Source organism: Diadema antillarum, unplaced genomic scaffold (assembly GCF_040938485.1).
Source record: "Diadema antillarum isolate AM-2024a unplaced genomic scaffold, OU_Dant_1.0 seq00001282_RagTag, whole genome shotgun sequence".
Lineage (NCBI taxonomy): Eukaryota > Metazoa > Echinodermata > Echinoidea > Diadematoida > Diadematidae > Diadema > Diadema antillarum.
The window spans coordinates 308,705-328,370 of NW_027272062.1; the positions used below are offsets into that span (position 1 = coordinate 308,705).

General features: G+C 38.9%; 1 protein-coding gene across 1 annotated transcript; it reads right to left on the minus strand.

Annotated features, from left to right (window-relative positions):
- Nucleotides 1–12,634: 12,634 nt before the first annotated feature.
- LOC139745652 (putative nuclease HARBI1) lies at nt 12,635–13,837 on the minus strand. The gene has a single exon (XM_071656050.1). The coding sequence runs from the start codon at nt 13,748–13,750 to the stop codon at nt 12,635–12,637; it is 1,116 nt and encodes a 371-aa protein (XP_071512151.1). The 5' UTR covers nt 13,751–13,837.
- Between the last annotated feature and the right edge of the window lie 5,829 nt (nt 13,838–19,666).

Consider the following 19,666-nt stretch of genomic DNA (forward strand, 5'->3'; position numbering starts at 1 on the left):
GTTACAATGCAGGTCCTAGTTCATATTTATGATTTAGTTGCCATTCAAAACCATGGCAATTACACATCAAACCATGCATCACACTCTATGGAAGACTAAAGCTTACATAAATTACGTATAATGTAGGCCTATGATAAGCATTGCACATGTTTCAGTTGCAGTCTTATGATTCCTGAACTGACCAGTATTTGGCATGAATTTATTTCATATAATATAAAACATAATTTCACATTTTAGTCTATCATACAGTATAATGCATGATTTGAGAAACTGAAGTCTACTCACAACAAAGGGTTTATTTCAGCATTTTCCAAATATATATATATGTATATATATATATATATATATATGTCTTATAATATGGTGGATACATAATAAAGGGTAAGCAGGTTGTGTGGCCAGTAAAACAGAATACAATTTCACACAAATTTCAAAATCTCTTCAGTGTTCCTGCTTGAAGGTTCACTGATAGTATCAATGTAAAACATTCAAAAGTTATGAACATAATAATTATAGGTATGTGCAAGGTATCATGGCTGTATGGAGAAACCACTGGTCATGTTTTCTGTTACGGTATTCTTAGTATACAGAGTCATGCGTGAATGTGTGTGTGTGTGTGTGCGTGTGTGTGTGTGTGTGTGTGTGCATGTGTGTGTGGGTGTGTGTGTGTATGTGTGTGTGTGTGCGTGTGTGTGTGGGTGTGTGTGTGGGTGTGGGTGTGTGTGTGGTCAATTTGTGCATGCAAACTACCCTGGGTCCCAGGGTATAACGGGTAGTTTGCAGGCACAAACCCTTGTTGGGCGTAAAGGAGTCTGCGCCAAGACTACTACATGCACTAACTGGCACTGTCCGTCAGCCTGTTGGGAGACGCTACAGTACAGGGCCTATGGGACAGTGTAGTCTTGGCGCAGACTCCTTGACCAAAAACAAGGTTTTATGCCTGCAAACAAGCGGTCTGGCAACCCCTTTCCCGACCAGATATTTTGTCAGTTTTTATATTTTGATTATGTACACCCATAGGACTTTCATATAGGCCAAGTTTGGTCCATGGGCTCCATGGGGTAAATTACACCCGCCGGAGGGCCTTTTCGGGGGGTCCCTGGGGGCCAAACCCGCCCTCAGGGACCAGGCTGACGGGCATTTTTTTAATGAGGAGGGTGGCCCCAGCAACTCTCAGGGGTCAAACCTTATGGGCTTGATGGGGTAAATTGACCAGCAGCCAGCTCTCAGACTATCAGAGGGATAACCCTAGACTGGTTTAAGAGCTATCTTCAGAATCGTATGCAGTATGTTTGTGTAAATGGACATTCCTCTCCCATACAGTCTATCAATGTTGGTGTACCTCAGGGATATGTTTTAGGCCCTTTGCTTTTTATATAGTACATTAATGATTTGCAATATGCTAGTAATATTTTAGAAGCTATTTCATATGCTGATGAAAGCAACTTATTTATTTCTGGGAAAATTTTCAGGGACACATGTGCAATATTAAACACTGAATTGAATAAAGTAAACCAATGGTTTTTAGCTAACAAGCTGAAATTGAATGTTGATAAGACTGTATGTGTGATTTTTAGAACCAAAAATAGAATAATTGATACGGAATATGTAAATATATGTATCGCAGGCACTACTATTCCCATTGTACATTCAGCTAGATTCTTAGGAGTAATACTAGATGATCATTTGACTTGGAAGAATCACGTAGATGACGTTTGCTGTAAGATATCTAGAGCTGTCGGTGCAATCAACAGAATAAGTGGAATAGTACCTTCAAATGTTCTTTTAAATTTGTATTATACTATGATTTTACCTCATATTTTGTATTGCAACATTATTTGGGGAAATTGTGCCAATTATCTACTTAAACGTATTCATGTTCTTCAAAAACGTGCAATCAAAATTATTACAAAATCTCAACCCTTAACTCATACACAGCCCATTTTTAAAAAGCTTAGGTTATTAACAGTTTATGATATTAATACATTTGCTGTTTGTATTTTTATGTATTCTTATCTTAGTAACATCTTGCCTAAGTTTCTCGGAAATTATTATACTTTTACTCAGGTTAGAAATACATTTTCATCTGGCCTTTGACCCTAAGATTTATAAGAGAATCGCTATCAGGCAGAACATACATACATATGCACTAAGTTTCAAGATAACTTGAGCCACTTTCGAGATATGGCTTCGACCTTTTGACCTTTGACCTTCTTGGCAAAAAAAAAAAAAAAATCCCAGAGAATCTCCATTGGTTTATACATGCATACACCAAGTTTAAAAAAGAAATAATCCTGCTGGCACTGCATAAATATAAGGGAAATAGTAAAATATTGAAGTATTGCCCTTGACCTTTGACCCCTGACCTTTGACCCCCATGAACCCCAAATTTCCTATATAACCACTTTCAGTCAGTACATGCATACTACACAGTTGTATACTATGTTTCATGAATATACGTTGAACAATTTCCAAGTACAATTTCCAAAGTACAATTTTAAAATTTTTACTTGACCTTTTGACTTTTGACATTTGACCTCATGAACCCAAACTTTCACCAGAGAATTTTAATCGGGTAATGCATGTATACACTAAGTTTCAAGAAAATATCTTCACGCATTGTATAGATATGGGGGAAATAGTGAAATTTTAAGCATTTTACCTTGAACTTTTGACCTTTGACCTTGAACTTTTGCACCAAAAACTTGATAGGCACAACTTTACTCCCTAATACACATACAAACCAAGTTTCATTAGGATACCTCAAAAGGTTTTTTTAGTTACGCTGTCCACAAAATTCATTACGGACGGACGGAAGGACGGACGGACGGAAGGACGGACAACCCGAAAACATAATGCCTCCGGCACCACTTCGTGGCGGAGGCATTAACCCTATAAAGCCCAAGCTATTTTGATCCCTTCCAGGCCCAAGGGGGGCACATTGTGCCCCCCCCCCCATATAACTTTTTTATTATATGATGTATGACCGTCGTATTTGGTACATGAGTAGAGCAACTCATACTCTACACGACCCAATATTTGAAATTTCTCAAGGTCATCCACTGAGGGCGCTATTCACCAAAATATAAAAAATACATAGAAAATACGCTAAAATCAGGTTTTTTCTTCATATTTCTTTATCCCCAGTATATATATGTTTTTTTTATATCAATCATTTTCATATTTACCACAAAGGAAAAGCAAGTCAAACTTCACTGTTTTTTATGGTTGAACTTTCTCAAGGTCAACATGTGGGGGCGCTATTCATTGCAATATAAAGAAATATATGAAACCTATGATGTATTGCTTGGAATGGGTACATATATTGGTATCATAATGTCATATTTCCAAAATATTGAAATTTTGAGTTTGTAGATTGATAATATGATGAACAAATGATATAACCGGCAAAGCTTGTGTGAAGATAACACAAGATAAAAGGGAAGTCTATGGAAAATGCTGTATTTTCGATTATTTTTATTATATCTATTGTTTGATGCCTATATTATATAAAAAATAAAGGAAATAATAAGCAGGCCATTTCAGGGTAATTCACAACCATGATCACTTCATATTTTTGTCCTTCAGCAAATTACAGCCAAGAAAACCGCCCTTTCATCAATTATTATATTGTTAACTGAAATTGGAACAGAAAACCAAGCAAAATCTGATGAACATGGTTGTCAGTTTACGGTTGCCATGGCAACCAGCAATATTGGACATAGCTAAATTATATATCAAAATGTTTCCAATAAGATTTTAGGAAAAGTCACCAAATTTCGTTGAAATCGGGTAAAGGGTGTAGGAGTGGCAAATGAAAATATGGTAGGGGGCACAATGTACCCCCCCCCCCTTTGGGCTTTATAGGGTTAAAAGCAGTGGGCCTAATAAACTACCTTGTGGAACACCACAATTTATATTTCCCTTCTGAGAGTTTATATTGTTGAAAATCACAAATTGTTTTCTGTTACATAGGTAACTCCTGAGCCAATCGAAGGCCTTCACACGTCGAATTCCATAATGATATAATTTGCTGAGTAGTATTTCATGATCGATAGTGTCGAAGGCCTTGGGGAAGTCCAGGAAGATACTTACCATATGACAAAACCTATCTAATGCTTGTGTCGCTTTTTCTACAAACGAAAGTAGAGCATGTGATGTGCTACGTTTTTCACGAAAACCGAATTGTGAATCAGTAAATATATGATTTGCTTGGCAAAATCTTAATGTTCCAACAAATATAATTCTTTCTAAAATCTTTGACATACTTGATAATAAAGAAATGGGCCTATAATTATTGACATCACTTTTATCCCCCTTTTTAAACACAGGTATTTTAATATTATCGGGTACAACACCAGTCGAAAGAGATAGATTGAAAATGTGGACAAGGGGATCAACGATATAAATAATAATATTTTTCAGAAAACGGTTATTGCGTCGGGTGCCTGTGCATTGGCCGCTAACGCAATACAAATTGTATTGCATTAGCGGCCAATGCATGGGCACCCGACGATTGATACCATAAAAACCAGAACTTTAACGGGTGCATAAAATGACCATGAGTGTTTAGCTGAGCAAACCTAATGAGAACTATGTGACAGCTATGCGGATAAACAAAAGACTTATTAGAGTAAACATGAACTTTTCAAACAGCCGTAAAACAGAATTTGATTTCGTCCACGTCTGCATATTAAACGTCAGTTATTTTATAATCCAAAGGATATTGTTTTAGTGATGGTTATGTAAAGAATGCCAAACATTCTGCACTCTTTCAAAGGATATTGATTTATATTTGATTTGATTTGATTTTATTTTATTTTATTTTATTTTATTGGTTCCTGCATTATATCATTGCTCATGCAGATACATAAACATATATCATATACATTAATGGTACCATACATATAAATGGATATACATGAACATTAGTTGCTAACAAAATGAGTTTTTTCATTACCTTTAGAATATACAGCAATACATTTCTTCATTGCCTGTACATAAATGTCCAACAGAACAGTGATGCAATGAATAACGCAGAAGGGCTACAGCTTAAGCATTGCTTGATTTGCATGCAGCCCTCGTACATAATACATAACATATAGGAAAATAGGTAAGGGTGGGATTTCACGGAGCACGCGAACGATTTGCGAAGGACGCGAATGACAAAATCCAATATTCGGAAAAGTTTTTCTCCGAATGTTTTCCGACAATGAAGCTGAAAACTATTCTTTCGCAATTTGTGCGAACTTTCCACGACGTATGTGCGAATGTCGTGTGTATCATTGCTTAAGTACAGCATGTTACGTTCACGAAGAACACGCGACGGAAATGCGAACAACGAAACATTTTCAATAATCATGGGAGAAAATGTACCCAAGGAGAGGTGGAAGCTGTCTTGAGTCGATTTTTTTCTTTCTTCTATTTCTCCTTTCTTTTTCTCTCATTTCTCTATCGTGTGCTTGCCTACATTTTTTTTTTCCTAGGACGTATCTCCACTAGTAAAGCATTTGATCTTTTTTATTTTTTTTTTTGCAGTTCCTCCAGCACATAATCTCTATACTTCAAATAAAATTTTACATACTTTAGATTAATTTCAAGTGTATTCTGCGATTTGTTATATCAAACATTTCTTTCTCTTTGCTAGTCTTTAATTTCTTTTGTTACTATAGTTGTTAATAATTGTTTGATGTTTAGGTGTATGCTACGATTTTTATTTGTAGAAAACGTATAGGTCATACATCCCCCAAACGTGCGCTAAACGTTCGCGAGAATGTCTCAAAAGGTACGCGAACAGTTTGCAATTACGTCATAAAATGATCGGAAAAACTTCGCAGATTTCGCGTAACATACGCGAGACATTCTCCAAAGTTTCGGAGTCTGTTTGGGGTTTAACGAACATTTTGCGAACATCGCGCGTGTCTTGCGAAGGTCTTGCGCATATGACGAGGCTTTAAAGACACTTTCGAGAACAATTCACGAGCAATTCACGACCAAGTGTGCGGAAAAGGTTCGCAGAAAATTTCAAACTTTTTTGAAATTCTCGCCTAAGTAAAAACGACATTCGCGAACAATTGACGACGCTTCCGAACCCTCACGTTCGTTTGGCGATCTTTTGCAGACCAAAATGCGAATGCTGGATTTTGCCATTCGCGTCCTTCGCAAATCGTTCGCGTGCCCCGTGAAATCCCACCCTAAGGGATGACTTGCATAGAGATAGGGATAGGAGAAAGGAGAGAGGAGAGGTCTGTCTGCTTTCACTATTACACAAAGTTAGAACACCTGGATCTCTGAATAGCAAAGGATGGCAAAGTATTTTCTCACCGAGGTTCAGGTGAACAGTTACAGGTCATGGTCGGTTACATAACATTACGCAATAAATTCAGAACAACGATAATTCCACGAGGGAATTTCATATACAATTCAATTGCAATAAGATCACTGATATCCAGAGAGCAGCATTGTCTTTACAGCTTTCTTGAAAGAATACATAGACTTTAAAGTTCGAATTTCTGAAGGAAGAGAGTTCCAAATATCAGGTCCAGTGTGTCTGATAGATTTCAGAGCCATCACCGTTTTAGGATTTTGTAGATGAAATTTATCAGATTGCCTTGTGGGATAAGAATGTATATCCTTGTTTAAATGAAATAATGAGAAAAAAGAAGATGGCAACTGACCGTTATACAAACGAAACATAAAAAGTGAATTTTGCAAAAAATTAATATCATTTACCTTTAGTGTTTTTAATTCTACGAACAAAGGATCTGAATGGTCCCGATAACCTGAATTGGTGCATATACGAATTGCTTTCTTTTGCAGAAGCAATATACTGTCAATGTGACTTTTCGCAGTTGCCCAAACAATGTTACAATATGAGATGTTCGATAATATCAAGGAATTATAAAGCATAAATAAAATATTCTTTGGGACATAATACTTAAGCTTACAGAGTATACCAACGTTACGAGACACTTTATCTGAGATATATTGCACATGAGCATTCCATTTCAAATTTTCATTGATATATATTCCAAGGAATTTGACACTTTCTTTTTGTTCCAATAATATACCATTCACCATAATATTCAAATGGTGCATTTCATTTTTATGCTTCTTATTGTGAAAATGAATAAAATTTGTCTTTTTTAAGTTGAGTGACAATCTATTGCTCTTAAACCATGTAAATAATTTCGGCAATTCAGTATTAAGAGTTCTTGAAAGCGACTGAAAATCAGAATTGGAACAAAATACATTGGTGTCATCGGCGAATAGAATATATTGCAGTAACTTAGAAGAATTTGTGATATCATTTATATACACTAGAAATAGTAGTGGTCCCAATATGGATCCTTGTGGGACGCCACAATGTATAGGTAAAACTTCAGAATTTACCGATTCATAGTATACATATTGCTGTCTATTCGATAAGTAATCATCAAACCATTCCAGTGGAATGCCACGAACTCCATAACAATGTAATTTGCGTAAAAGGATAGTGTGGTCAAGAGTGTCGAATGCCTTGCTTAAGGGGGTTTCACACCAAGCTTTGCGTAGAGTTACGTAGTGTTGCGTAGGGTTGCGTAGTGACTACGCAACACTACGCAACTATGCGCTGTGAGCACGCAACTCTGCGTAACAGTACGCCGAGGGACGCAAAATTTGTACGCGAGATGTACGCAGAAAATTAAACATGTTTAATTTTTTCGCGTACCGTCCGCGTACCGCACTGGTACGCAAACTGTACGCAAATGTACGCAACACTACGCAACTCTGCGCCATTTAAACGCAACAGTACGCCACCAAACCGTTTTCACACGAAAGGACTTTTGGGGCTCGCGTATGACATGGCGTAGTGTTGCGTACTGTTACGTAGACATTTGTGTACACTTGCGTAGACCTGTCGTACATTTGCGTAGAGTTGCTTACAGTTGCGTAGCCTTTATTACTGTACATCCAAATTTGGCATTCCCACGCATGATCCGTGTTGGAAAACTGCTTGGTCTCATTCATCCCACTGGACTCTGCACATCGCTGGTGAATGATTCTACCTGTGCTCTTCGAGACTATCCTTCTTGTGTAGGCCTAATAACTGCACAATGCCGAAAAGGAAGAGCAAAGGGTGTAATACGGGCAAGAGTTCTTCTCCTACTCATCAAGATGCAGACAATTCGCCAGCACTATCTGAACCTAGTGATGAATCTGGCAATGAAGATGCCCGGGAAGTTTCAAAACCACTGAAGAAGAGGAGACAAACCAAGCTTCCACCCTTTTCAGTTTCAAGTGACCAACAGAGGGTGGCTATTATGGAGTGGGTGCAACAACACCCGATGCTCTATGATAAGGCTTGTGAAGACTATAGTAATAAGGAGGCAAAGAAGCAGCTGTATCAGGAAAAGGCCTTGGAGATTGGGGTGGAAGGTACAGGTGACCAGCCAGGACAGCGCTTGCAGACATGGGTGAAAACTCAACGAGATAAAGTTGGTAGGCTTATGAAGATCTCTAGAGGAGCATCAGGGAGTGGATCTATCAACATGACAGCAGAAAACAGTCGCTTCCTGAAACGATTTGGTTGGATCCATCAGTACCGAAACGTGAAGAACACTGGAACCCCAAGTGTTGCTGGATTGGTAAGTATAGGTTCCTTACACGACAACCTCCCACTTTTATCAGGGTATCGCTGGTTCTACTCCCTGTTTCATTTAATGTAGAAATAAATGTTTCTTGAATGGAATTGGAATGAATGCCTTTGTCCCAATTGCGCACTATATTCAATTGTATTTCCTGACAAGGCTTATTTATATTCCAAGGTCCTGTGAGACATTTGTTCAAGGAGTCGCACTTCTCGTTAATGCATGTCCATAATTATTCATCAGAAATGAATATATTAACTTCAAGGGACACAAAAATCAACAGTGAACAAGTCAATATTAATGAAAATGTCACGTTTTGCTTTTTTAACTTGGTGTAGAAAGGAACAGTAGGCCTATGTGCATCATCAGAAGGGAAAAGAGAATCCGAGGACGACGATGAGGGGGCTGATGAAGAAGAGAACGATGAAGACGAAACCATAGACCTCAGTGTCAACAGCTCGATAGACAGTAGGCCTCCCAGCCGGGCATCTTCCAGCAAGGCTTCACGAAGCAAAGGAGGGCCATGCAAGAAGAGAGATATCTCCCCTGCATCAGATTTTGCTCAGGTAAAGTGTTTCTAGATTTTATCATGCTTATGGAACGAATGCAGTAAACGCGTCACAGCGGCAATTACAGAGAATTTATAGAAAGAAAGAAAAAAGAGAAGATTAAAAGGGGAATAAACCGAAACAGTAAGATGAAAGGAAGAAAAAAAGAAAGTATATATGTATAAATAATGCAATTGATAATGAAAAAAAAAAGAGGAAACGAGAAAGTGAGAGAAGGATGAAGCAGCTGAGAAAGGCCATACATGTTACAGCAAGGCCAATAGAAGGAGGAAGACAGAAATAATGATCAGAAAAATACACAGAAATGGGAAATGCGTGAGCAAAAGAGAAAAATTAAGAGAGGACAGATTTTGTCTGTATTTCACTCATTATTTCTATTTGTATGTCTTTTTAGCTGTCAAAACAGGTCAGTTCCACCAGGGCTGCCATTATTGAAGCTATGAATGCGGAAAAGGGTTTCGAGAGTCAAAGGATGTTTGCAGAACTGGTGTTTCATGAAACAAGCAAGATGGATGAGGAGACATGGAATGAATATTATATCGATGCGACAAAACAGCTTCATCAATACAGAAGACAGCAAATCCAGAAGAACCGAGAATCACAACAAGCCCAGCAGCCATTTCAGCCTCTTGCACAGCCCTCCAAGGCTCCTCCACAATTCCGACCTCCAATACAAACTTTCCAGTCCCATCCACAACCTTTCCTGTCTCCTGCACAACCCTTTCGGAATCAACAATTTTTTGAGCCTTCGATTTACCATGGTCAGTCACTGGGCCACCAAGACATCTCGCCACAGGGCCACCCGTTCCGAGGTCATCGATACAGTTCGTCACAGAGTCAACAGCCGCATGGCCAGCAGACGACATCGCAAGACTTTCAGGCCCATCATAATCTCCCTGTATGGTCTCCGCCTCAAGAGCGAAGCTCATCATCCGCTGGACCTGCCAAAAAGCCCTTGTCCTACTCTGACCCGGGTGCTAGTACCAGCAGCTATGATACTGCCTCACAGATGTTTACCTTCCAGTGTCCAGATCCCCTGATGAACGCGTCCAGTGAGAACAACACTCAGGAAGAGACCGATAGCGAATAACTGTTGTGTTCACAAGCTGCCAGGATTAAACTGTGTCTGGCAAGTGTTACAGACGGTTGATCTTGACTTTTTATTTTTTTCATTTCTTAGATTTTTTGTTTTCATTTTTGATCTCTTTGATTTTAAAGTATAGGCATTTAGAACTACACCGCGTTTTAGACTTCATCAGGATTTACATGTAAGTTTGGGACTGTGGTCTCCATGGTAATCATTATTTCGTGTTCAAGTTTGTATTTGAAGTTGCTCTCCTCCTGTAAGTTTACAGTTCACATTTTAAAGTGTTAGCAGGGTTTTCATTCTTGTTTTCTGTTGTTTGTTGGTACCGTGGTAATCAGTAGGCCTACTTGATGATCAAGATACAGTCATGTCAGTTGTACTTGTCATGTAACTTTACAAATTACATTTCAGAGTGTATAAACAAGGATTTATGCTTGTTTTATGCTGTTGTTCGTATAAGATTATAGTGATCATAAGGCTGATTATCAAGTTAAAGTTGTGTAAAACTATTGTTGTTTAAGGTCACATAAATTCTGATTGACGTTAATGTTACTCTTCTCGGACGCCATAAAGTTGATTGGTATGGTTATTTGTTGAAGGGAATCTCTTTTGTTGACATTTTCAGAGTAAACAGTAATCAAACACCAATTTTTGTCTTTAAAAGACCAAATATACAAGTCTCAAAGTCGAAATGGTCTGGAATTAGAATCAAACACATTTTTGCAAAACATTGTGCAGTCTGCAAGACAGGCTTTTATGTCAGCCTTTTATTAAATCAACCGTGGCACCACATCAGACATGTCAGAAATGTAATAGTTTGAGCAACGCACGAATACAGAAATGACTACTCTAGTTTGTAGTTTTGAGATGAATTTCATATTTCTCTCCTCCCCCCTCCCCCAACAAAAAATTAAAAATATTCAACGCGTGGACTTTTAAGATACACTATATATAGGATTTCGAAGAGTCAGCATCTGCACGACCGCAAAAATAAAATCATGACACATTTATCAATGACAATTTCTTCCTACATGACTATCATGAGAAAATTCTTGTTTCCGTATAAGAATGAAACTGACCACAATCAAACGGAACCCCTTTGTATGCTGTTGTTGTGTAGTTATCATATCTTCTTCAAGAAAAACTGAAATACTTGTATAACTTGTAAGGTTCTCTGTAACCTGCACAGTTTGTTTGCTTCTTAATAAATTTTGTCTCTTAAACAAACTGAATTCGATCCACATGTATTAATTCATAGTGATACAAATCTACACACTTCAACAGAACTGCAATGACTACTTTGTAAATTTTTCAATGAAGTATCGAATCAAACAAGGTCGGTGAAGACGTATTGTCTCCCAAATGTTATTGTGGCGTCGATGTCCAAGAAAGAGGAATGTCATTCAGTCACAATGATATAATTATTGATGATCAGTATCTCATCTAGCCATTGCACACTGCCTACACGCGATCGAGTTGAAATACTCCACGAGGTTGTTTCTTTACTCCTTTGCCGCTCTTCTATAGAGAAATTATTGCTTCAGTAATAACGAAACTGACTACAATCAAACGAAACCCCTTTGCATGCTGCTATTGTTATCAGTATGTATTTCAAGCAAAGCGAAATATTCATATAACTTGTAAGATTCTCTGTAAGTAGCACAGCTTGTTTGTACAAATTATTGTCTTTGAACAACTGAATTCGATCCGTTTGCATTTATTCACAATGATTGTGCTTTATAAATGTGGAGTGAGCTTTGACTGAAATGCAACAACTTCTCTGTAAATTTTCAAATAAAATGGCGCATCAAACAAGGTTGCTAAAATACATATTGTTTCCAAAATGTTATGGTGGCTTCGATGCCCAAGGTAGAGGAATGTTCAGTCATCGTAACGTAATTATTTATAATCAGCACATGTCATCGTGTAATGGCACACTGCCTACGAGCGAGTTGAAAGACTCGACGAGGTAGTTCATTTCCTCCTTTTCTGTTCCATTATATATCTTGCTTCAGTTATCATGAAACTGTTTACAATCAAACGGACCCCTTTGCATGCTGTTACTTTTTCACATGTACTTCAAGAAAAAGGGAAATAATAATATAACTTGCAAGATTCTCTGTAAGTAGCAGAGTTTGCTACAAAGTAAAGTCGAAACAAACTAAATTCAGTCCTTTTGCATTTATTCACAATGAAGGAAGTGTGCTTTAACGGAAATGCAACAACTACTTTCAGATGAAATAGCACGTACACATCAAACAAGGTCGGTAAAGTCATATTGTCTCCAAATTGTGGCTTCGATGTCAAAGGTAGAGGAAGCTACTGCAATGTCATTCAGTCACACTGATCTAATTATTGATTATCAGGATCTCATCTTGCCATGGTACACTGCCTACTGGCGAGTTGAAATACTCCACGAGGTAGTTCCTTTGCTCCTTTGCTGCTCTGCTTGTGTTGCCACGATACAGTTGTTCCATGTCTGGCAGATGGGCATCCTGTCTCCATGAACCAGGAATTACTTCATGGTTGTGCTGCTGGTCCTCTTGATCAAGTGTAGCTACATCAGCTGTAGGGTTTCTGAACAGAAGAAAGTTGTGCAGGACACAGCATGCATGGGTAATCTTGATGACTCTCTCTGGAGTTAGAGGCAAAGTGACCAGAAGGCAGCGGAACCTTGCTGCCAGCAGACCAAACGCATTCTCTACAACCCGTCTGGCTCGTGAAAGCCTGTAGTTGTAGACTCGCTGCTGGTGAGTCATGTTGCGAAGTGGCAGAGGCTTCATCAGCCAAGTCCTCAGCGCAAAAGCGTCGTCTCCAACAAGGAAGTATTCAAGTGGCTGGTCATCATGGGGCAGAGGGTCTGCTGCAGGCAGGTTCAGCTTCCCGCTCTCAATGGCTGTCTTGAAAGGGCTCTGATTGAACACCCCAGCATCAGAGCCAGAACCTGTCTGTCCAATGTCCACATACATGAACCTGTAGTTAGCGTCTACAATTGCCAGCAGGACAATGGAGAAAAAACCTTTGTAGTTGTAGAACAAACTTCCGGTCTTTGCAGGTTTCTTAATGGCAACATGTTTGCCATCTATTGCTCCAACGCAGTGAGGAAAGTTCCAATGGTTGTAGAAATCTTCAGCCACTTGTTTCCATCCCTCTGGGGTATCTGGGCACATGAGAACTTCATCAGATAATTCTTTAATTATTGCCTGGCACACTTGGGGGATAAACTCACAAATAGTATTATGAGCAACTCGAAATCCATATTGTAGGGTCTTGTAGCTATTGCCAGTGGCTAGAAACCTCAAAGTTATGGCAAGTTTCAAACCAGGTTCCAAAGAATGTCTGAAGTTGGTATCCTGTTTTGTGATTCTCGGTGCAATTCGTGTCAGGAGTTCATTGAATACCTGTGGCTCCATCCGCATGAAATTGGTAAATGAAGAAACATCTTCGGCATGCAGTTCTTTCATCAGTTGTTCATACTGCCCGTGGAGGGGTCGACGCTGGATCCAAGGCTTGACCCACACCCTTCTTCTTATTCTTGCAACAGCCCGTTTTCTTTCCTTTTCTCGTTGAAAACGTTCGCATTCTGTGAATACTGTCTCTAGGGCATCCAAATGGTGAAGAATTGTAGACACTAGCAATGGATTCAACCTCCCCATGACGTTTAGCTACCTGTTCGAACAGCAGACAAGAGTGAACTGAGAAGCACAAAGCTCTGGTGAAGTAGCTCTGCAGTCTCATTATTTTATGAATACGCCCGCGGAACGCAACTTTACGCAACTGTGAGCAACTCTACGCGGTCTCTACGCTCAACCTACGTATGTGTAAGCAACTCTACGCCCGCTATACGCGAAACACGCTGCATATCTACGCGCTACTACGCAGCCGATTTCGGCGTAGTCGCTACGCAACTCTACGCAACTCTACGCTACTCTACGCAAAGCTTGGTGTGAAACCCCCTTTAGGTCCATGAACACACCAATAACATGTTTTTGTTCAGCTAAGGCAGTCGACACTCTGTCATACAACTGGGCTAGTGCCATATCAGTAGAATGAAATTTCCTGAAACCATATTGGGCTTGGTTCAGTACATCATTTTGTAACAAAAAATCATACAGTCTGTTATAAACGAGTCTTTCTATGACTTTAGAAAGACTAGGAAGAATAGAGATAGGTCGGTAATTCGAAACACAAGAATAGTCATCTTTTTTGTATATTGGAATAACTTTTGCAATTTTACATGCGTTCGGAAATACACTAGTTGACAACGACAAATTACAAATATGTACTAAAGGTGTCAATATACTCCCAACAATTTGTTTTAAAAGAGACGTGCTCATTTCATCATGACCACATGTATGACTTGATTTTAAAGAATGCACAATATCAAGAGTCTCACTAAAATCTGTTGGTTTGAAAAATAATGAATTATCGTTTGACGTGCCCAAGTACTGCGAGAAATCTGTCTATGTATGATCAATCTTAGAAGCTTGACTAGGACCTACATTAACAAAGTACTCATTAAAACAACATGCTACATCTTTAGAATTACAAAACGTTTGTCCATTATTCGTAATTTGAGATGTTGACACCTTCTTTTGCTTACCAATGACGTCATTAATAACCTTCCAGGTGGCTGACATATTTCCATTGGCATTTACAAAAGCTTCCGTATAATACATTCTGCGGGAGAGCCTAATAATCTGTGTAAGTTTATTTCTATATAATTTATATCGATTAACATTATCTTTATCAGGATACCGTAAACTACTTTTATATAAAGCATTTCTTTTCTTAATGGAACGAAAAATTCCCTTTGTTATCCACGGATTTTTTATTTTTTTTATTGTTTTTCTTTTCAATTGTGGGGATATGTTTGTCAAAATAAGAAAGGAATATATTCCAGAAGGTGTCATAAGCACTGTTTGGGTCTGCAGAAAGCAATACATCATCCCACGTTTCCGTAATTAAATCATCGTTCAGTAATGATATATTTTCTAATGTGAATTTCCGTTTTTTCTTACGTTGTTTTTGCTTAACATAAGAATTCTGTGTGTCGCCGCAAATGAAAAATATAGGTAAATGGTCAGAAACATCACTATACAAAAGACCAGATTTCGAATAATCTGTGTCAATATTCGTAAAAATATTATCGATCAACGTTGATGAGTTGACCGTAATTCTCGAGGGCTTATCAATTGTAATATTACAAAAATTTGCTTGCAAAATATTGCAAAGTTTATTTCTAAGAATATGCTCTTCTCTCGAGAGATCAATGTTAAAATCACCCATAATATATACATCTTTGTTTTCTTGATTAATCAGCTCTAATAAGACATCAAAATTATCCAAAAATGAATTACTATCTGTATGAGGGGGCCTGTATATTACACAAAGTATTATGTTTTTTTCTATTATACATATTAATTTCAACACATGTGCAATCAAATTCATTTCCATTGTACATCAAATCAGGCCGTTCTTTACACGATAACGTGTGTGATAGGAACAGGGCGACTCCGCCTCCTCGTCCACATTTTCTATCAGAACGGACAACAGAATATCCATCAATGTTATATAAAGGGGGAGATTTGTCGTTAAGCCATGTTTCTGTGATACCAATAGCGGAAAATTTTATATTTATCGTAGACAATAATAATTGCATATTTTCATAATTTCTTAACAGGCTGCGGGCATTGACATGTAATAAACTGAAAGAATGCTCATTATTAATAAATTCTGAATTGAACTCGTCAGGTAAATAATACCGACATTGGACATTTTTATGTGAATATGAATTAATTTCATCCATATTTAAAACAAGAACAACACATGGACCATGACATGGTCGTGAACATTTGCATAAGAATTGATGAAAACAGACAAGAAGAGATGGAAGGAATAGAACAAGTCATACAGAGAATAGATTATTTACAAATTACTCTCGTGAGTAACAGCCGCATCGGACAATTGAGATCAGCTCACAACATAGATCGTTGCTATATCAACTCTCCCTGCAGACAATATATACATCAGAAGTCAGATTGTATCTTTGGAAATATTCTATATACACAATATTCATCATACACAATGTGATATTTGATATAAATTTAACTATAAATTCATAATATTTACATAATCGCGGTATAGACTTAGAGATTGACAGAGAAAGGAAGGCAGAGAGGTGGATAATCCGGGAAAGATAGAAGTAGATATAAAGAACATGATTATGACATAATGAATGAGTTATTGAGAAGGAATACAGAACTCATACCGAAGTGATCTAACAGGAGGAGAGGAAGTTGTGCGGGACTCCTGTTTGGTTCCTCCATTTCCCAGCAAAGAAGCGAAGCTTCACGCCGTTCTTGTAGAGCTCCTGAACGGCTGCGGACCACTTCCTCTTCTCAGTCAGATCGTCAGCAGTGAGGTCATCTGTCATGAAGTACGCTTCCTTTGCGAGCTTCAGGCGCTGATTCTTCATGATGTCGACTTTCTCACGGTACGACAGGGTTTTGAAGAGGATGTGCCTGGGCCGATCCTTGGTTGCTTTTCCATCACGGTGCGCTCGTTCTACATTGATGTTAATCCCAAACTTCTCCTTCGCGATTTTCTCGACGAGAGCTGGGCAATCCTCGTCGCCGGTGGTGGACTCGGGAATACCCACGATGCGGATGTTGTTGCGCCGTGAGAACCTTTCGCTCTTGTTGATTGCCGAGTTGTGCTTCTCCACTTCCAATCGCAGGGCACCAACCTCCTTTTCCAGCTCGCCCATTCTTTTCTCTAGCTGTTGATTCCTGGTCTGCACCTCCGTCACTCTCCTGCTCTCAAACTCGATCGCCTGACCCAGATGTGTCTCCACCTGTTTGATGTTCTCTATTAAGGATTCCACAGCTTTCTTTATCATCCGCTCGAAGTTCTTTGTTGCTTCGTGGAAGTAGCTGGCAATTCCTTCAGGTGAAGTTACGTCAGCTCCTTTGTCATGCAAATCTCTTGATATGTCGGGCACGTCAATGGTATCGGATGCCAAGGGTGCTGCCGCTGCTGCTGCAGTGGTCTCGGGATGGTTGCTTACCCGGGGTGGGCTGGCGGGCTTAGTTGTGGAGGCCCGTCTTCTTGATAGCGGCGTAGAGTTCTTTGGAGAAGGAAGAGTGGCGCCACGGTTTTCCACCCCAAAATCACTCTTCCTATCTTGTTTTGCCTTCCTTGGCAGCACCTTCCTTGTCTGGGTACTCATTATGATAAGTTGATATAGCAGGAGGTGTCAATATCAGTATCCAAAGATAGATATCCAAATGAGATTCGGGAGAGGTGATAAGGTGACGTGTTACTCGCAGCTGGCGGCCATTTTTTTTTTCACATTCTTCGTTAAAGGTAAGCAGTCAGTCCGCAGCGTGAGCGAAAACGCACGTATTTATTCAAGTCGTATGCACGGCTGAGCGGTGCTTGCATACGTAATGAGCAGATACATGGTCATGAATAAGTCCGTGTAGAACGAGTATTTCTTGTCAGTTTTCGACACTTTTAATATCGACTGAAAGAGAAAACATTAGCAAATATGCTCATGATCAAAATAAATCGGAAAAGAAGAATATAGAATATAAAAATCTCTCTCGAATTCGGTATTGTATTCAAAAATATTCCTTCACGTTTGACGCCAAAAAACTAACCTGAAATCTTTCATGCCCCTCTAAAATATGGTGAAGACTATGTCCGCTAAAGTATATAGTATCACAATAAGGGAAAGTTTTCTCATCTTCATTTCAATACGGGTCAGGAACTAGCAAAATTCAGAGACATGTCTAGCGTCGAGTTTAAAAAGATTATCCTCGCGTTCGCACCGGAATTCTGGGTCTGTGATTGGTCGAAATCTGTCGCAAGACGCGGCGTGTCGCATCGCGTAGTATCCATTGGCTGCTGACTCAATGCTGTGAGTTCAAAAACTATGTATCAGATAAACGTGTCATTGATATGAGTAATAGCTGAATAGTGTACAATTGAGTTGGAGGTAATTTGAAAATGAAAGCCTATATTAGTTTCATGAAATCCATGATTTTTTTAAATGTTAGGTTCCAGATTGTGATCGAATTTTCACTCTCTATACAAAACTTGAACTTTACACAGAAACCAATGATGTGTATGTGAGTGTGCACTTACAATGACCCTGAACAATGGACCTGCCTACCACCTGTCCCGAGCTCTGCTGAAAGGCACATGAATGCTTTATCAATTATTCATGTGGATTGCCCTGAGCACTGCTAGTCTGAATTCTTGACACAGGGTGAAATGCATGCACATGAAAGAAGTAAGCACATGTTTCCATGTGCTTGCACACACCACAATTCAGAATGAACAAAGACTGGCTGCGATAGTGGAATTCCTCATGAAGCATTCCAATCCTGGTCATTGTCCACGACCATTGCCTGGGTATCAACAACACACTCCACGCGTGTTCATTCACTATTCCACTTCCGGTAAGAAAACACAATTTGCCATGTTCTCAACAGCAAAATTCACAACCTTAAAAATGGTGCCCCTCTTCGTTTTTTAATTGATCATACTCGCTCAAGTTTCACGATTGTGAAATCGAAGAAATTACGGAGATCTATTTTCAATACCAGTCAGGAACTAGCAAAACATCAAACTATGATCTAAAAGCTTCTTGAACACTGGCAAAATAATCGTTTACTTTGATGCTAAAATGGACTACTATATTGAGATCAAAAATAGGAAAATTAGGTATCAAATTAATGAGCATAATCAGCTCTACAACCTACCCAACCATCCTGGGTCAAACAATGCACTGCGAAAGCTATGAAAGCTGTTATTGCGACCTCTGCAAAAACTCTCGCAAAGTATCGCGAAATTTCGTCAGTCTCAAGGGCACAAACTGCGCAAACGTGATTCTGAATAAAATTGTCGTTCGTGCCTCATTATCGCACGCGCTGCGGACTGACTGTAAGGGTTATCCCGTTATTAGTGATCTTCCAGAGTCGATTTATTTTACGTTCGTGCAATTGCAGTAGGCTTATAGATAACAATAATTTATTGTAGGTTTATTTATGGAGACGTGCAGGGATAGTTCTAAGGCTCATGTACTTTTTCCTTCTTTTTTTTTCTTTTTTATGCTAATGCTTGCTGCGAAGCCAGAATTTTTAATGCAGTATTATGTAGATCCACACTTGTGAAACAAGGTGGGGGAAATCCATTATTTTCTTTATTTCATTTGAATGTGAAATTGCTCTTCATCAAATGTATAATATACATGCGCAGGACAGTAACGGATGTCCATTCCGTCAGTAGATGAAATCCTTTATAGGGTAAGATTTCGTTTGCCTGTTCCTAATGATACCATATTGTTCAGAAAAGTGCTGAAAGATCAAACC

Coding starts and splice junctions, on each gene's coding strand:
- LOC139745652 (XM_071656050.1), bottom strand. CDS start 13,750: ATGAAAGAACTGCATGCCGAAGATGTTTCTTCATTTACCAATTTCATG.